The 20906-nt window shown below is 30.6% G+C and overlaps 1 protein-coding gene and 1 long non-coding RNA gene across 2 annotated transcripts; one reads left to right on the forward strand and one right to left on the reverse strand.

The window, feature by feature from the left end:
* Positions 1–12: 12 nt before the first annotated feature.
* LOC145602969 (uncharacterized) lies at positions 13–1336 on the reverse strand. The gene is made up of 2 exons (XR_014104656.1): positions 667–1336; positions 13–217 (listed from the first exon to the last, which is right to left on the reverse strand). It is a non-coding gene; the product is annotated as an uncharacterized LOC145602969 (long non-coding RNA).
* A 13942-nt stretch (positions 1337–15278) lies between these two features.
* Positions 15279–18924, forward strand: LOC145600862 (transcription factor bHLH18-like). Its single transcript, XM_081656715.1, has 4 exons — positions 15279–15302; positions 17536–17958; positions 18350–18763; positions 18850–18924. The coding sequence occupies exons 1-4, from the start codon at positions 15279–15281 to the stop codon at positions 18922–18924; spliced, it is 936 nt and encodes a 311-aa protein (XP_081512841.1).
* The last annotated feature ends 1982 nt before the right edge of the window (positions 18925–20906 follow it).

Genomic DNA, 20906 nt, shown 5'->3' on the forward strand with positions numbered 1-20906 from the left:
CAAAAAAATATATATGACAACCACCTTTATTTCAATCAAACAAAAAAAAAAAATCCAAAATACAACCAAATATTCCAATAGTACTTAAAAAATTCATCTTACAAAGCGATAGTACTACAAATAATATATTACAAGCACATTGTACAATAGACTATTACATTTAGTGAAGAAACTAGCAATATCCTGCATTTTATTTGGAGTACGTTTCCGCTATATTCTGAAAATCATTTAAGCAATTACAAAAAAAAAAAAAAAATCAGCAATTCATATATACAATCATATATACACAATTTCAGTTCATTTGAATACACATAATACAATCAAATGTAAATCAAATCTGAATCAAATGACCAACTAATCAACTAATCAAGACTACAAAGTACCAATATTACCAAATAAAGGGAAATTCAATTTAAGATTCAACAATTCTGCAATTCTATTCAATACCACAAATCCACAATGAACAACAATGAACAATCTGTCAATTTCAAGACTATGAAATTAAAATTTATAATTTTATAAATGACTGAAATTATAATTAAGTAAGTAATTAACACAATAATGAACAACAAATCAATAATTCAGTTCAATTTAATCAATCAAATGACTAAAATTATACATAATTATAATTATAAAAACAAATTAAAAGGTATAAATATATAATACCTTGCTGCTAGCTTGTTCAGTTGCTCTGCGCCTCTGCTTGGACTACTTGTTTACTTCAGACCTTCAATTGGTGCTCGACTGCTCGGTGGTACTCTCTCCGAGTCAGTCAGTCGGTGGTGCGGCCTGGTGGCGTAGATCCGAGGGCGGCGACAGGCTTAGCTACTTGCAGACAGTAGAATAACTTGTTGGGGTGTCATCCCAAGTCTCACATGGAAGAAGTAAGGAGGTGAAGAGCTCTTTATAAGTGATTGCACACTCCAAATAGTATGAGACCTTTTGGAAAGGTGTCCAAAAACAAATCCGTGCGAGCTAGGCCCAAAGCGGACAATATCATACTAACGTGGAGTGGAGTTGCGGCGTGCGGCCCGTCAAGGTGGGCGAGCCGAGCCCAACATAATTCACCCCCTCAAGTATTCAAGTCTTCGCTTGAAGGAAGAACAAACGAATGACTTTGGCTCCTTTGGCACTCCGGCGTGGGCGTCGTCGTCGGCGGCTTGATGTGAGAGAGGGAGTTAGGATTTTCAGTTGTGACCTACTTGTGAGGTTTGAACTTTATTCATTCGTTTGCTTTCACGCGTTTTGGCTTTTTCTCTATTTTTTTTTAGGCACTGCTGAATCACGTGACTCAGTCTGAACACCTGTAGGTCCGCCACTGCATACGATTAGACAATAATTATAATATTTACATCAGTAGTTTAAAATTAGAAAAGAGGGAAGTAGCTAGGTAGGTTATAGTAGCTAGCGCTACTAATAGTCAAGATAGCAAAGAAACTTGATTATCATCAAGTGGTATATCGTACAATATCATACTAACGTGGAGTGGAGTGTGCGTGCGGCCCGTCAAGGTGGGCGAGCCGAGCCCAACATAACTCACCCCCTCAAGTAGTCAAGTTTTCGCCTGAAGGAAGAACGAACGAATGACTTTGGCTTCTTCGGCACTCCGCGTGGGCGGCGTCGTCGGCGGCTTGATGTGAGAGAGGGAGTTAGGGTTTTCAGTTGTGACTACTTGTAAGGTTTGAACTTTGTTCATTCGTTTGCTTTCACGCGTTTTGGCTTTTTCTCTATTTTTTTTGGGCACTGCTGAATCACGTGACTCAATGTGCACACGTGTAGGTCCGCCACTGCATACGATTAGACAATAATTATAATATTTAAATTAGTAGTTTAAAATTAGAAAAGAGGGAAGTAGCTAGGTAGGTAATAGTAGCTAGCGCTACTAATAGTCAACATAGCAAAGAAACTTGATTATCATCAAGTGTAAAAATTCTACCGTAGTGGTCGACTACGGACAACTACGGACGACTATAGTCGACTATAATAAGAAATTAAATCTCAACCGTTTATTTGTTAATTGACTAATCCTAGGCGTCCAATTCGACATCTCAAAAAAACAGTCATCAAGTCTAGTCATCAAGTCATTAAGTCTTGTTTGGTTAAATTTTTTTGTGCAAACGATTTTTTTTTTTTTTTTTTTTTGTTTCTTTTATAAAATTGAATAAAAATATCTTCAAAAAAAATACATATTCATCTTCAACCTATATCATCTAAAACCTTCATGTTCAACCTACAACATTAATTCTTCTGGTTCAAATTAATTAAATTCTTATATTTAGTTATATTTCATAAAATATAATCAATTTATTTGTATTATGTTTTTAAAAAAATCACTTAATATATATATTTTTTTATTTCGCCAATTAACTTTGTTAGATGAATTCGTCAATAAAAACTTCAAATTTCTAAAAAATAATCAAGTAATTTATTTAAGGATTCGAATTAAAATTATTTCAGTATAGTCAAAATTATATTGTGCTTCATTGTGATATAATTTCATGAGTCATTCGCAATTGTTTTTTCATTCTTTTTTTTTTTTTTTGGAATAACAATCTGCCATGGTTAAATATTAAGGTTGAAGATGACTAAAGGTTGAAGATGAATAATATTGTTTTATTTTTATTTTTTTAAAAAAAATCCTTTATTAAGTGCATGTTTTAGGGAAACAAATATTATAATGTATTTATTATGGGGCGTTTATTTAGGTAAAAATATTATGGATAGTTTTCAAATGGCTACAATAGAATAGTAGTCATCATATTAAATTAAATCGCAACCATTCATTTTATATTGACTAATATAAACCGTTGATAAGGTCAACTTTTTAAATAAAAAAAATATGTTAGTTTGTCTTGATTTCGAGTAGTTATTTTTTGGTTTTTCTTGTCAATCTTGATCGAAATCTTTGAGGGAAATGGAGAGTAGGATTTCCCACATAATAAAGTTCTGCAAATTCTTTCCTTACTACAGTAGATTGTATACAAATTACGGAAAGAATTGAAGTCTATCTATAGTAGATGGAAGAAGATGAAGGTATTGGTTTCCCCAAATTGATTGATTTGGAATACATACACCGCCTGATTAGTTTCTATCATAATGCCGAGAAGATTATCTGACAAATCATGAACTTACTGTAAACAAAAGATTGAGAAGCAATCCTACTGTAAACAAAAGAAAATAATAAATCATGAACCTATTATTTATTTTTTCTCTTAATTCTCTTTTTTAAAAAAGATAAAAAAAAGTGATCTAAATTAACGGTTCACATTAGTCAACATAAATGAATGGTTGTGATAAGATTTTATATTATGGCCACAAGCCCACAATTATATTGTAGCCACTCAAAAGTCATCCAAGATATTATAAGATATTTTAGTAAATTTAGTTGTTACAATTATGTTAATAAATAAATTCCAAATTCGAAAATATATTTTTATCGTTAAATAAAATATCACAATTAATCTTAAATTTGTATAAATACACAATACGAAATTTTTACTCTTTTAAGATAAATACGGAATTAAAATTGATTTATTCTTCCAAAAAAATAATAAAACTGATTTTTTTATTAATGAACGTGGATAAAAACTGATTTTTTATTTAAACTGATTTTTTTTTTGTTGTTTATATATTAATGAACGTATATTTATCACCAATTGCTAGATTAATAAAAATAATCAAGCAATTGGTGATAAATAATAACACTATAATCGGAAACGAATTATAGCATAAAAGACACAAACATCATTATAAAAGCATGTAACACTATAATATAAACACTATAATATATACATTGACGATTACGTCTAAATTAACGTACAACCAAAGGTGTAGCTTCTACCTAGTGGCAAAAAGAAAAGGTTTTAAATCTTTTGATGATTCTTAAAGAGCATATTTCCATCATTAAATAAAATATCTTTAAAATGTATCTTTTATTAATATAAAATATTTGTAATAAAATATCTTTTGAACCTTCAAAAAATAATAAAACCGATTTTAATTTTTTATTAATGAACGTTGATAAATTTTTACTCTTATATGTGGCTGGCGACACCGTGTGGCAGGGGTTACTTCGTTATTGTAATAGGGGTTACTTAGTCAGTATTAAAGGGGTTACTTGATCTGTGATATAGGGTTACTCGGTTAGTGTAATAGGGGTTACTCAGTCATTATTACAGGGGTTACTAGGTCAGTGTTATATGGGTTACTTTGTTCTTTTATAAGTGATCACACAGTGTGGCTAGCCACACATAAGACGGGCTGTTAAAAAAAAAATTAGTAGGGTATTTAATTTATATTATTTTTTTAATTGTTTTTTTTTTTGCTAACTCGAAATTCAATTTGCATATTCATTAAAAAATGGAAACAATTTACATATTTGGTAAAAAAAAAAAAATAGTGTACTATGTATACTAAGGGCCTGTTCATATTTACTTATTTTCAGTTCGGTTCCGTTCAGTTCAGATCCAATCAGTTCAGTTCAGCTCCTAATTTTCCTCTCTCATAAAATATACATTTCAGCTTAATTCAGTTCAGTTCAGTTCAGCTCCAATCAGTTCAGTTCAGTAAATGTGAACTGGCCCTAATCCGTCTCAACCTTCTCATTGAACTGATTCCAACTATAGATATATACCAAGTACATAGAGTATATAATGGTCATCATATGTATAGGTTATGGTTATTTTTACGGTAAGGAGAAGGGCCCTACCGGGCCAGAACCTATCACAGGTCCAACCCGACCCGGGTTAGCGGGCTAGACAAATTGGGAGCAGGGAGGGGGGGAAGGGAAGGGAATCTCCACCCCAAATTGCCTCTAATTTAATGGGTTTGATCCCACAACCTTTTGGTTGTAAGGTGACGACTGGTCTTGTTATAGTGGTTGCATGCGTATAATTATTGTATTTTGAACTTATAAATTAGCTTTCAATTTCAATTTTAAAATATCAATGAAAAATTATTAAAAATAAATGTCATAATTCAAAAGGCAATATAATTGAAATTGCTTCAATAAAAAATAGAATTTTTTTTAAAGTTGCAAAATTACATAAGTGTCATAAATATATTGTGGGAAATAAGATTTGAACCAAGATCCTCTGATAAAATCAATAATTAATACACCAGATTTATTTTATTTTATTTTTTTTTTTGGAATAAAGATTGATAACAATACACCATCTTAGCTAAAGTTTAATAATAGTTAAAATATACAAAAAAATAAAATTTAATTAACTTAAGTGGTATTTGCATTACGATGCTTTAGTGGTACATAGCAGTTATAGCATATATAGATTATAAATACATAAATTGTTAGTTTTGACGGTTCAAGTTCAAATTTGTAGATTTATACTAATATTTAATAACAGGAAAATTCATAAGAATTTAGAGTGTCGCGTGACATTTTATACACTGTGTTGTTTTAATCAAGGCTTATCTTAGTCCATCTTTCTTAATAACAAAAAAATCAACTTTTGGATACGCCCAAAATTTAATTGGGGATACCTAAAAATCAACTCTATAGGGGCTGAGAGTTTTTTCTATGCAAGAGTAATCCTCCGTTAAGAAAAAGAGGACTAATCAAATTTGCTAGGATTCTTGAATGTATGAATTTCGATAATAATCCTTTAATTAAACGCAAACCAATATTTAGCGTTTTATTTTAGGACTGCCTAGTTGTGCTCATTATTGTTGCATACTACGTACATACATTCAAGTATATGTTTTAACCATGTCTTATATTTGTCAATCGTACGTCCTGATTGTCTAATAAAATTTGAATTTTGGGTATTCCCAAAAATAAATTGGGGATGCCTAAAAGCGAAAACATTGTAGGACTGTGAGTTTTCTTCTGATCAAGGTTAAGGACTAGTTCTCATATAATTATTTTCAGTTCAGTTCAGCACCTAATTTCCTTTTCTTATAAAATATTCATTTCAATTCTGTTTAGTTCAATTCAGTTCATCTCTAATTAGTTCAGTTCAGCTGATTTCAGTCAATGAGAACAGGCCCTAATTCATTGCAAAATATAGGACTAATAGACAAAATTGTTAGGATTCTTGCGTGTATGAATTTCAATAATTGTCATTCGATTAAAAGCAAACATATCTTTAACGGCATTGTATTTTGGGACTAACTAGTAGTCGTTTGGGACCGTCTAGTTGTGTTCTTTGTTACGTACTAGTGTACTACGCACTTTCACATACATTCAAAAGTATATGCTTTCTTGTTACCTAAATAAATTTATGATAAGGGCTTTCTTAATCTAAACAAGGATCATTATGTATTTGGTAATGTTTTTATAGAGTAGACAAAAAATCTAGTCAAGTGTGCTAAAAACGAATGTGATTATCTGAAATAACCTTAAAATTCTGCATTTTCTTAAAAAAAACAAAAACAATAGAACCACTCCACTTTAGGTACGCCCAAATATTAATTAGGTATACCCAAAATGAGAAACATTTTATACACTGTGATCTATGTCTTGGTCAACTCTTATCTTTGTCAATCGTTCTAATTAACTAAAAAAAAAATTTCATTTTAGTTATGTTCAGTTTAGTTCAGCTCATTTCAGTCAATGAGAACAAGCCCTAATTCGTTGCAAAATAAAGGACTAATAGACAAAATTGTTAGGATTCTTGCGTGTATGAATTTTAATAATTGTCATTCAATTAAAAGCAAACATATCGATCTTTAGTGGCGTTGTATTTTGGGACTAACTAGTAGTCGTTTGGGACCGTCTAGTTGTGTTATTTGTTACGTACTAGTGTACTACGTACATTTAAATGTATATACTTTCTTGATACCTAAATAATTCTATGATAAGGGCTTTTTTAATCTAAACAAGGATCACTATGTATTAGGTAACTAGATTAGTCGTGTGCGATGCACGGAAATATAGAGTATATATATTTTATGTATTATTACGTATCAGAAAAATTATTGAGATATAACCGTTAGTTGTAAATGCTAATTTTATAAAATTAATTTTGAAGAAGAACAAACCGAATATGAAAATTTAAGCACATACATAAAAGTTAGATTTTTAATATACGAATTTAATTAAACAAATAAATAATGATTTTAAACTTGTAATATATACAGAAAAATAGAAAAAATGTATACATCAAAGTATTTTGTTCGATGAAGTATAAGGGAAAGATGTATTAGATACCAATAGTTGGTGATAGAAGAAAAATAAAAAAAATTAAAGAGTATAGATAAATTGAGAGGAGGAGAAATTAAATTTGAAATTTGAAACCAAAGAAAATATAGTGACGTCAGATTTTTATTTAGGCGGGAAAATTTTTCTTATAAAGCTGCCACGTGGGATAATATGATGTCAGCGGTTGTTCCTTTAGTTTATTTATAGATGTTTATATAGAGTGGACAAAAAATTTGTTTTAAAATATTTTTATGTCATCAATTTTAATTGACAGTATTTTTTTACACCGTACAACTAATCAATTTTTTTTTTAAAATTAAATCTTTAAAAATCTTTTCATATCTTTTTTTTAAGCTAATATTAGTATTCTTCATGTTGTAATTGAGTCTTACGTACCAAATATTTAACACCTAAAGTCTTAATTCTACTTTTCAAGTTTTTTTTTTATTTTATCTTATTATTTTATTTTATTTATTTATTTATTTATTTATTTTTTTTGTGTGTGTGAATGTTTTCATATTAGGTGCATGAATGTATATTAGTTTTAGATAATTTTATTTAAGTTCATATTACGGAAAGTTGAAGATAATACTTCAGTCATGGTAATCATTATTTATTAGTTTACATGTTATATACATGCATAATAATTAAGTTAAGTAGTTCCAATATGTAGTTTGTATGTAGCCTCAATTAAGATATTTTAAAGGTTACTATTACAATGAAATTAGGTAGTCCCAATTAATTATTATAGAGTCTCAATATAACATATATGTGATGGTTATTTTAATTAAATTAGGCAGACCTAATAAGTGTTATGTAGTCTCAATTAAGAGTAGTTCCAAACTTCCAATATGTAGTATGTATGTAGCCTCAATTAAGATATTTAAAGGTTATTATTACAATGAAATTAGGTAGTCCTAATTAATTATTATAGAGTCCCAATATAGTATATATATGAATTGAATATTATAATTAAATTAAGGCCGTCCTAATAAGTGTTATGTAGTCTCAATCAAGAATATTTAAAAGTTATTACAACCAAATTAGGCAGTCCCAATTAAGTATTATAGAATCCCAATAAAAAATATATTATTTGAAGGTTATTCCAATCATATTAGGGAGTCTCAATTAAGTATTATTGAATCTTAAATCTCCCAATAATGAAGAATATTCAAATATTATCAGCTTATTACAATCAAATTAGGCAGTCCCAATTAAGTATTATAGATTCCCAATACAAAATATATTATTTGATGAAAGTTGTTTCAATCATATTAGGCAATTTCAATTAAGTATTATAGAATCCCAAAATAAAATATTTTAAGATTATTATAATATAATCAAATTAGGCGGTTCTGATTATTATAATCAAATTAGGCAGTCTCATTAAATATTATGTTAATGTAGTGCCATTGTAGTTATTATATTACTTACTCCCTCCGTTTTTAAATACTTGTTCGGTTGCTCAATTTCTCCATGTGCGGAGTTTTAGGAGAAATTGGAAAAAGTAATAAAATATGGAGGTAGTGGGGTTGGTGGAAGAATAAAAAAATGTAAAAGGCAAAAGTAGTGGAAAGAATTGGAGGAGAGAGAATATATGTTGGGTCTACCAGATGAGACAAATTAATTAAATATTGTAAAAGCTTTTCAAATTAGGAAATGGAGCAAGTATTTAAAAACGGCCGCAAATGGAAAGTGGAGCAAGTATTTAAAAATGGAGGGAGTATTATTTTACAACCAACAATCCAACATAGACTGTCCCAATTAAGTATTATATTATAGAGTCCCAATTAAAAATATTTGAAAGTCGTTACAATCAAATTAGGCAGTCCTAAATAAATATTATAAAGTCCTAGAATATTTTAAGGTTATTAATTATAATCATATCAGACAATTCTCTAACCCTTTATTTTTTAATCATTCCTTTTATTATTCATATAAAATGAAGTAGTAAGTAAAAATTGGGTGCCTATTTTTAATTTTTTGATATTACTATATAATTTTATGTGGGTTGTGTGGTGAGATGAGATGTGAAAAAAAAAAGTAGATATTTTCTTTATCTCCAAAGGCATTAAGCACAATTGGTAAGATAAACAAAAGAACAAATGAAAACGAAAAGTTACCCGTAAGAAAAAATGGTAAAAAAAAAAAAAATATTCATATGAAAACTATCAAAAGTTACCAGTACTTGTTTGGTCGGGGGTTACTCATTTGGTCAATGATTACTTGTAGGGGGTTACTCGTTCGATTAGGGGTTACTTGTAGGGGTTAGTCGTTTAGTCAGGGGTTACTTATTCTTGGGTTACTTAGCTTGTTTGGTTAAGAGTAAATATTAGGGGTTATTTATTTTAGGGTTACTCGATCCGTCAGGGGTTCTAACACGGAAATTGTGCTAAGCGACTGAGTAGACAACCCTTGAATAAGTAATTCATACAAGTAACCCCTGAATAAGCAACACATACAAGTAACCCCTGCCACACTGAAAAATTGCTGCTTTTTTAATGGTTATTTTCCGAATTTTTTTGATCAAAGACAATTTAATCTTAATTAGCCTTTTTTTTTGTGACTGCTTATAATTATTGTTTAGGAGTTTGGGACGATCTAATTATATATTTTTGTTATATACTCCCTCCGTCTCTTATTTACATGTCTAATTATAATATTTATTACTCACATAATAAAGAGAAAATAGGCATGTAAATAATTGACAGAGGGAGTAATATGTATACACATGTTTTGGCTAAGAACACTGTTGGAGTGTTGGTAATAAACTGATAAGAACATTTGAACATTAAATCATTACTACCACTGTATTTAACAATAATTTAATTTAACAAGGTCAGGTGTCATATTGTTGAAAAATGACAAAAATGCAATTTAAGATCAAACCCTCTTAATTTCATCATATCCTAACAAGGTGTAGATGCTAATTTTTCTTATTTTATTTCTTTAGATAAGTTAGGGTATAGTCATGAGAGAAGACTTACCTAACTTTTGTATTTTTCTTATCAAAAAAAAAAAAAAAAAAAATCATACCCTAACAAGGTGTGGATACCCACCCATGATATAGGACCACCCAATAAACAAGCTAAGTTTTTGTTTTTAAAAATATATATATATATATATATATATATATATATATATATATATATATATATGACACTTTGATGATCTAATAAGGAGTAGATGCACATAAATGGATTAAGTATTCCAATTAAGGGCCTGTTCTCATTGACTGAACTCAGCTGAACTGAACTGAACTGAACTGAAATGAAATGAATATTTTATAAGAGAAGGAAATTAGGAGCTGAACTGAACTGAACTGAACTGAATTGAGCTGAACTGAACTGAACTGAACTGAACTCAGCTGAACTGAACTGAACTGAATTTCAACGTAAGAGAACAGACCCTAATTGTTATGAATTTCTAAATAGACAACAAATATTATTGTGTATCTAAAACATGTGTTAGGTATGTGACAATGTCTATTCAAAAAAAAAAAAGGTATGTGACAATGTCACCCAAATTAAACATATCGTAATAAAATTACAAGAACATCTATATAAACAACAAATCCACCATATAAACATTAAAGAAACGAATTAATTAACAAAGTTGCAATAATCATTAATCAAATAAAGGTATTATTTAAAAAGAAAAAAAGTAACTATACTAGTACTGTAAAAACCTACGTTACTAATTTTTTTAAAAATAATCATAATCTTATCAAGATAAGTATGATGCTTTAGGTTTATTTTTTATTTTATTTTGAAGGAGTATTGAAGATAAATTAGATAGGCAATGATAAATGGCTATCAAAATATTCTATTTTATCTTCAATTCTGTTTTTATTTATTTATTTTTTTTTCGAAACCAATCTTCTTCAATTCTATCATTCATGCTTTTATTTATTGTTAATTTAATTTATTTTTTTTAAGAAAAAAAACAGCTTTAAACAAACACTAATTAAATCTTTAAGAGCTTTTCCTAAAAAAAAAAAAAAAAATCCTTTGTATTACGTAATAATTAGTGGGTGTTGAATTGTTATAGCTGTTTGACGGTTTGACAATACAATAAATAAAAACTGTTTGCCTAAGTTTAGGGACGTTAGTGGTTTTTGTACTGTTATTGCTCTTTGTCAATACAATAGTCAAATTTTTTTTTTTTTTTTCAATTTCCTCAAAAAAAAATAAAAAAATAAATAAAGTTATCATATATGAGGAATCTTTAGTATTCTTAAAATTATTATTACATTCATGAGGTTATCTTGTATCACAATTAGGAATCTTTTAGTCCATGATTTTCTCATTAATTATAATTTTCTAAATAAACAAACGAATTTTTTTTTTTTTTTTTTTGAAAAACGAATTTCATTTTTTATATATGGAAAAGATTCAGTCCTTAATTATTATATTTTTTGATTTTATTTTCTTCAAAAAAAAAATATATATTTATTAACATAATTAAAACTCCCCTACCTCAAATCACGCCCCTAAAAAAAAAATGAAAATTAGTAAGATTTTGTTTATCTTTATTATTATTTTAATTAATTTTCAACCTAAAATCATGCTCATCAAGCTTCAACATACAACAATGGCTTCTTAAAAAAAAAAAACATTCAACAATAGCAGATGATTATTCATGAATTCATATGACTATTCTAAATTAAACTATAAATTATTTCAATTCTAACACTTGATCCCGAAAGATTTATTCCATAATTTTTCAATCGAATTTTTTTTATGCACATAGTTAAATTGATACAAACTCTTAAATATAAAATTAAAGCATAAATGTGATGCTTAAAATCTTATTGATTTCATATGTAATTTGGTAACTTTTGGATAAATAATGAATGTTGGAGGTTGAAGATGGAGTGCCATTGAAGAAGGATGAAGCTATCAAAATGGGGAAGAAAGTATACAAATGAATTTTGTCAATCGTTTATTTTGGATGATTTTCTTCAATTTTATAATTTTGAATGATAATTTATAAATTATAACTTGAAAAAAAAAATTACCCTCTTAAAGTAATGAACCAAACAACCCTTAGCTGATTGGGCGCTGACTGGGCGCTAACTTGTCATAACTTAAATGATGTGTAACTTTGATTTTTTAATTTTTTTTGAAAAAAAATATTCGAAGGCTAAGATTAAGTAATAAAAATAATCAACGGTTAAGATTTAGTCTGTTATTATAGTCGACCATAGTCGTACGTAGTCGTCCGTAGTCGACAACTACGGATAGAATCATCCTCATCAAGTGGTATATCGTATTCATTAATGAAAGTGAAAATGGCAAATTTAAATTAATTAATGGGAGTGCAAGTGGTGTATCTAATTCATGAATATATAGAAGTGCTAGTAGTATTCCTTCAAAAAAGAAAAGGAGTGCTAGTAGTATATCAAATTTGCATCAAAGTTCTATAAAAATGGAAGATCTGTATTATACTCGTAGTACTGATGTGTTACAATAATAAGTTATAGGCAGCGCGAGCAGTATGGTATCATAAGTTTATGCATGTGCGATTGTGCGAATAAATCGATTGTTAATAATTTATAATTTATTTTTAATTTGTTATGGATGGCCTGGTTGTTAATTTTAATGGACTAAGAAATTAGGATTGATTGTATGAAGAAATTACTCGAATTCGGGACTCTGAAATGTGTGAACTGAAATTATATTGCATGACTTATCATCTGACTTTTAAAAATTCAATGGTTTAAAATGAATACAAAAAATCACCTTTAAAAGTTTACTCAATTTCTTATATTCCCTCCGTCCTTAAATTAAAAGATTCTTTTAGACAAGATTGGAATGAGCATAGGAACATGTATTGATGTACCAGATTGGCTAATGCTCCCAGGTTGATGCATTTATAATGTAAGTAATACCGTAAATGCTAAAAAAAAATTTTGTACTAAGAGAGGGAGGGAGTATTGTTTTAAACTTAATTGTGAGATAACAAGGCAACTTTTAGCAAGACAAAGGGTAAGTATCAATTATTTTTGACAAGAAGTATAAATTAAAATACTTTCATATAAATATTATTCTTTCATATAATAAATAACTTGTTCGACCGTATCGTTCGAATCGAAAAACCTACTCTAAATTATGAGATCTAAAAGAGGGAAGCGAGTAATATAATAGTCGCTCTACTAACACTCCAACAAGTGGCAAGAACATTGATCAATTGGAGATTTCCTTTCTTGAGAAGCCTCTTTTGATATCTTCACGGTTCCATAACGAATGTCACGGGACGTTAGATAAGATAACTAAAAGTAGAAATATTAACTTGAGATAAACATTAAATTAATTACACCAATCGACGCGTGATTTATTCTCAACTTAATACCATTTTAGAAACTATTTTAAAGGTTTATCGAACGCCCCAAGGACGTTCGCAAGCAAGTAGGGGTGTAAATGAACCAAGCCGATCAATAAACTACTCGGGTTCAAGCTCGGTTAAAGCTCGTTCATCATGTTCGTCTATTTAATATATGAGCCGAGTTTGAACAAATTTTGAAGCTCGTTTAATAAATGAGCTTGAACATGAACATAGATATACTCATTCAGATAATTTCATGAACAACTCGTTTATTTATATTCATGAATTTTTTATTTATTCACAGTTGTTTATTTAATTCTTAAGTTTTTCAATAATTAAGATTTAATAATTCTTAGGTTTATAATTAGGATTTAATTATTATGCTATTTTTTGAGATTTTTAAATGTCAAAGTACAAAGCTCGTTTATTAGAGAAGCTCATTTACTACTAAACTCATGTATGAAACGCTCGTTTATAAACTCGTTTAATAAACGAGCCGTTCACGAACATATAATATAATAAATGAGCCGAGCTTGAACAAATTTTTGAGCTCGCTTGAAAGCTCGGGATCGTGCTCGAACTCGCCTAAGTTAATTGAACTTGAACATGAACAAGGTAGTACTCGGCTCATTTACACCCCTACTAGCAAGATTCTTAAAAAAAATAACAAAACTAACATATTTTACTACAATAATTACATTTGCTAGTAAAAAAAAAAAAAAAAAAAAACTCCATCTGGCACCGAAAGAACGACCCTTTTGGGCTGATTTCGCAGGTATTAAGAAAACTAAATAAACTAAAAAGAAGTAAAAGTATACTGGAAAGATGATTTTACATGGGGTTTGTAAAAAATTAGAGAGAGAAGTAATAAAATTATATGGAAAAATAAAATTTTATATGAAGTAATTCATTTTGCGCAAATATAATTGCAAATTGGTTACATATTTAGATAAAATTCCTAATATCAAAAGATATTATTTTATATTTAATTAATTTAAACTTAAAAATCTCATTCGCCAATTTTGCTTGTTTGGCATTTGAATTATTTAATTTTAAAAAATAATAATAATAATCTCTTATTTGATTGGCTACAACTAAATTTTATTATCCTACATGGTGCGCTAAGAAAATTAAATCCTAAGTGGCTCTCTAAAAACTCGTGAAAAAACTCCCCTTTATGAAGCCCGTGCGATGCACGGTTTGTTTGATTTTTTTAAAATAATTTATTTTATATTAATGTGCTAAAATTTGTTATATATTTGGATAAAATTCCTAATATCAAAAGATAATATATAATATTTAATTAGTTTAAACTTAAAAATTTCATTCGCCAATTTTTCTTACCTAGCATTTGAATTATTTAATTATAAAAGAAATTAATAATCTCTTATTTGATTGGCTACAACAAAAATTTATACTCCTACATGGCTCTCTTAGAATATTAAATCCTACGTGCAGTGGCTCTCTAAAAACTCGTGGAAAAACTTCCCTTTATCTATATATATTAGATTTCAATGCAAATGAAATGATGATTTTGGAACTAAAATTTGGCCATAAAGGTCGAACTTTTAGGGGCGGAGGGATTACAAAGTAAGGATTACTGAAAAAAAAAAATAGAACAAAACAAAAGAAGAAAGTAGTGCACATGATTTGGCAGTTTCCCCCTTTATAAATTAATGGACTCCAAACTTCCAAAGACTTGGTCATCTCATCTCATACAAACACTAAAACTCTGTTTGAACTTTGAAGAGCTCTATCACTAGAAGTGGAAGCAACAACATCGACTATGACTATGGAAGCATGGTTAGCAGAATTGGTAAGAGCGTAATTCTCTACTAGATTTACTGCTCCGGATGTCAACTATAATTGTAGTAATCGCATGTTGTAGTATAATTGAAATTATAGCTTAATAGTTAGCTTGGATTGAGTGAACATACTTTTATTATTTATACGAAGCCAGCTAGGCACACCATTAGTGGATAATGTAACAACTTAACATATATTTATTGGGTAGTGGAGCTTACAACGTTGGTAAAATGGAATTACCAAGATGGATGAAGTTACTTCAATGGTAAAATGATGTTGTTCTTGCAAAGAGTTGAGTAATTCTTTTAATTATCAAAAGAGAAGAAAAATGCTTATTCGAATGAATACATGAGGTTATTGTTTTTTCTAATTATTTAATGTTACTAGTATGATAAAATTTAAATTTTGACTTAAAGTTTAATAAATTGAAGTTACTCTTATGGACAAAATATAGTTATCTTTATAAATAAATGAGGTAAGATACTCATAAAAATGAACAAATATAACCACACTATGTAGCTGAACACATAATTGTTTTAATCTTCTTATACTTCTTCCGTTTCTATTTAGTTGACGCGTTTGATTTAGACACAAATATTAAGGAGAGGAGAAGAGTGATAGAGAGTGAAAAAGCAAGTGGGGTTGCTTGTAAATACAAGGTAAAAAATTTACCCAAAAAGGAAACGTGTCAATTAAAAAGAAACTTCCTAAAAAGGAATACGTGTCAACTAAAAAGAAATTGAGGTAGTATATAGTATGACCCAAAAGGTGGTGTTTGTTGTACGTCAGAGCGTATAACCGGCATTATTTAATATTCATTAAGTCACAATAATGTGATATATTCTCGATTTCTGAATTGCATCAACTTATAGAATTTAGAGCTAGCAAAAAATTTTGACCTAGAGGAACATTCTCTCTCTAAAAATCCTCTTCTTCTTCTCCGGCTATGAGGCTCGCCGGCGGGCGTGTGGCTCACCGCCCACGCCACAGCGTCGGCGAGCCTCCGATCTACCCCTTTAGATTGTTTATTTCTTTTTCCGTTATGGTTTTTCGTTTTTTCAACCTTTCATCTGGCGCCGCACCGCCTCTTCGTCCGCCGCCGTTGTTCTTCTCCGACTGTGAGGCCGGCCTGCCGTCGTTTCTTTGTACTGCCTCCCCGCCGCGCCTTCGCCCCACCCCTTTGTCCGTTGCCGCGACGTGGTTTACGAGAACGGGGAGGGGGAGTTTCCTCCCTCTGAGTCCCTCGTGTAGGGCCGTTCTAAGTCCCTCGTGTAGGGTTGTCGTTGCAGCGGCTCAGGGGCGTGTGGGGTTCGGGCTTCTCAGGCGGGCCTCGGTGGTCCGTGCGTTTATTTCCGGCGTTTCGTGGGCTGGGTCGGTGAATCCCAGAGCGTGGGTGGTGGGACTCGGTTTGGCGGCGGGGTGGGATGTTAGGGTTTCGTTTTTTGTTTTAGGGTTTAGTTTTCGTTCTGTTTTTCCTTTTAGAAGTCGTTGTGTGTTTTTTAGTTTTATTATTTTTTCTGTTTGTGTGGTGTGTTGGAGTGATATGGGGCTTGCAGATCGGTGTCCCGATCTTCTGGTGCAGGATTTAAGCTGGGTTTTTTGGCTATGGGGCTTCGGTTTGATCTTCTGTTGGTTTGGGCTAAAGGGTTTTGCTTCCATGCCGATATCCGTGTTTGAATCGGAGTTGATCTTGTTTATGGTGAAGTGTACGACACCAATTTTGATTTCAGGTCGAGGAGTACGGGATTCTGAGCCAATGAAGGTTCTTGTCAGAAATTACATCATATTGCCAGACCCCCTTGCAAGAGGCTGCATAGGACAGCGTTATATGAGCCAAGGGTACTTAAGAAAGTCATTCTGCGCGTGCAATTGTAGTTTCGTTTATTTCGAACTTGTAATTGGTTCGGTTGTCTTTGTATTGTTCGATTATGATCTCTTATGTAAGTGCCGTATGGCTTTTTATTAATGAATATAATCTCCCCCTTCAAAAAAAAAAAAATAGAATTTAGAGCTAGTAATAAATGACAAAGTAATACTAGTAAAATACTGCCCTTTTTCTTTGTGATCAGTAAAGGCCAATTAAAAAAAATACTTGAATATTTGATAATCGTAAGTTAGTCACGATAATTGATTGAAGTTTTGACTATTGTTAGGTGTGTATATGGTTAAAGTTTGGACAATATATTATTGAATTAATAATTTACAAGCAAGTTGGCGGTATCAAATATTTAACTTTGATGTAGGAAATGGAAATGGATCCAAAAAATCCTAGTTTAATCAACAACTCTTATGACCAAAGTGAAACAATAATGGAGGCAACTTTTGAAGAACAACTCGCAGCTACACTTGGTAACGATTTTCCTTATTACCCTACCCACACTACGAGCGATCCAGCCTCCCCTGTTAATTGCGATGTCATTGATCAATATATATCAACCCCATCCCCTCATATTGAAACCAACAATGATAACAATAATGTTCAAAAGAGCCAAGCATCCAAAAATAACAAGGCCGCGAAGACGACGAAGAAGCAAGCAGTGAGTGGTGCAAAGAGGAAACGGCAGCCAAGCCAAGTGCAAGATCACATTATGGCCGAGAGGAAGCGTCGTGAATTACTCAGCCATATGTTCATTTCACTCTCTGCCCTTTTTCCCGGCCTTAAGAAGGTGCTCATTTTGTTGAGTAATGGTCAAAATCAGTTCCTATTTATTAGGAAAGTTGGTAGGCTTAGGATCTTGATTAAAATAATGTAGTTGTTGTTAGTGACTTAGTGGTAAGTTATTATAGCCGATTAGTGGAAGTACAGGTCACTAATTTGTAGGAGTTTAGTTTGCAGTTTGTTACTTTCATTTCTTATTTAAAGCCTTGTATTTTATTTTTGAGTGGCATGAACAATCAGCTTTCTTTGGTTTTCTCTCTTTAATCATTTTGCTTTCTTAAACATATTCAGTTGACTTGTATTTTCACATTTTATTCCATCTCATATCTGATTTTATTATTCTACTAATTTTAATCATGCAATATAAATGAAGTATATGTTGTGATAATGTTATACAGATAGATAAAACAACAGTGTTAAGAGAGGCAATCAAACATATGAAGGAACTTCAAGAGAAAGTAAAGGTACTTGAAAGTGTGATTGCAAAGCGTACCATGGAGTCCGTCGTAGTTGTCAAAAAAACTAAACTGATAGTCGACAATGGCAATAGTGATGATAATGTTTCATCGTCAACTGTGGATGACCATTGTGGAAACGGCGGTAGTAGCGACGATGGTGGTGGCAGTAATATACTTACGGAAATTCAAGTAAAGGTAACGGGGAAGACCCTTCTCTTAAGAATCTTGTGTGAAAAACACAAGGGTATTTTCGCAAAGTTATTCACAGAGATAGACAACCAAGATTTGTCCATTACTAATTTTAGCGTTATACCGTTTGAGAACTTGGCCTTAAACGTTACCATTGTTGCACAGGTGAGGTGATTCCCCTTTAACATCTTAATTTTCACACATATATTCAAATCCGATTAATGAATTTTTCTTATATTATTTTTTGGCAGATGGAAAGGGGCTTCAACAAGAATGTAAGAGATTTGGTTAGAATTCTTCGCAACGTTATAGCTTCATTTAGGTAACTAGCCACCAATCAATAATGTTTCGAATCAAATAAAAATGAGTTTATTATTTATCATGTAACGTTTACTGAATAATAGGAACGTTATAGCTATGTTGTACTTTGTATGAAACGAACATTTCCATTTAAGAATCAACAAAAATCTACACACTTGTTGAAAAAGTGAAATTGTGGAGGGTCTGGCCCAAAAGCTAAAAGGGCCTTAAAGAAATACAAATCCAACAAAGTGGCTCATTAGCAATTGCATGCAATAACCAATTAAACAAAGATCTTAGGTTCGAATTTCGTTCATATGGAATTTAAGGCAACATTGTTGAATGATTCAAACTTGTTCCTAGTATCTACTAGCTTAATCAGTAATTTGGTAGCACTTAGCTAGGGGTTTAGTGGCCTAGTTACGTGGGTTTGTTATTTTACTAGTGGAGCTGTGGAGTGATGCTTTCTCATAGATATTATAGGATTATGTTCCCGAAATCCAACACTTTCTACGGAGTATTATTTTGCTTTGTTTGGTATTCCTTCCGTTTTTAAATACTTGCTCCACTTTTCTTTTCTGACCGTTTTTAAATACTTGCTTTATTTCCTTTTTTGGAAAACTTTTACAATATTTAATTCATTTCTCACACTTAGTGGACCCAACACAATACTCTCTCTCCTCTATTCTTCCACTACTTTTGCTTTTTACAACTTTTTATTCTCTTAACTACCACTGCCTCCATATTTTATTACTTTCTCCAATTTCTCCTAAAACTCCGCGCATGGAGAAATGGAGCAAGTATTTAAAAACGGGGGGAGTATTAATTAACTTTGTTATATAAGGTTATGTTTTGTACTCTACTTTTGGTTTTATGCAATTAATGAAATATCTTTTTAATTTCATCTTTCCTCTACTACTATTTATTTATCATTTTCCTTTATAAATCTAACAAAAATATGGCGAATTGGCAATACATTTTTCAAAGTGTAGGTAATCAAAATACATTTAAAACATTTTTTGTATCCTTCTAATTTTTTTACCTTAACATTATCCATCGGGCAACATTCCATTTTCTCTTTGGATTAACAATAAATATTTTAAGATATTAATTTATTACATTTATAATAATATAATTAAAATGTGTAGAGATCATTTTTTATAATTTCTACAAAACTACATTTTTCATCATATCCTCAATGCTCACTTAACTCTTTGATAAGCTTCAATATTTATTTTATCAAGGAAAAATATAAAATGATGTCAATTATGTCTTTTCACATCTACCATATTGTAATCTCCAAAATCAACCAAAATTCCATTTCACCATCAATGTAATAATTACAAGCAATTTCTGAATGTTATTATAAATAGATTATAAAAACCAAGCTTAACCTTTTTGTTGAGCGGATCATTTTACATGACTTCAAATCCGAGTGTGGTATAGATCCCTCAAGAAAACAACGTAAGTAGTTGAAAACAAAATGTGTTGCAGTAATAAGAATCTACCTTAGTTGTCAGTAAAGAACACCATGTTGAATGAAATTTATAAATCCAAGTTGAGAGCTAACTGAAGATCGAACGTAGACTCTGAACAACATCTTGTGGTGTCATATTGAAGTTTGTTTCCATCTGCCAACATACAAAAGATTCTATGGAATATCAATCTATTACATACTATACGGAGCATTTCTAATGACTAATTAAACTTAATTATTAATATATAATATCATCATATCAAATTAAATCAAATTGTTTAAGGCTAATAAATTAATTTTAAGGATGTTATAGTTTTATATACCTGAGCCGTGATGGTTATATCTAGTGTTTCATGGAAAGGGATAGCGTTAGCACTAGTAACAAAGAGCTGAAGCTTTTCGAGCTCGGTCATGATTCTTTGCGGGATACCCTTTGTCATCGCGCATTGAATCTTAATAAGGACATTGTTACTCGAAAACCGGGCTTCAATATTTAGGAGTTTGTCACAATAGAATCTGTTTGAGAGAGTG

Source organism: Chenopodium album, chromosome 21 (genome assembly GCF_948465745.1).
Source record: "Chenopodium album chromosome 21, dcCheAlbu1.1, whole genome shotgun sequence".
NCBI lineage: Eukaryota > Viridiplantae > Streptophyta > Magnoliopsida > Caryophyllales > Amaranthaceae > Chenopodium > Chenopodium album.

Excerpts from the sequence above, each read along its gene's own strand:
- LOC145600862 (XM_081656715.1), top strand. The coding sequence starts at position 15,279 with ATGGAAGCATGGTTAGCAGAATTG. Across the intron at positions 15,303-17,535 it reads AAGCATGGTTAGCAGAATTG|GAAATGGAAATGGATCCAAA; the intron begins GTAAGAGCGTAA and ends ACTTTGATGTAG. Across the intron at positions 17,959-18,349 it reads TTTTTCCCGGCCTTAAGAAG|ATAGATAAAACAACAGTGTT; the intron begins GTGCTCATTTTG and ends AATGTTATACAG.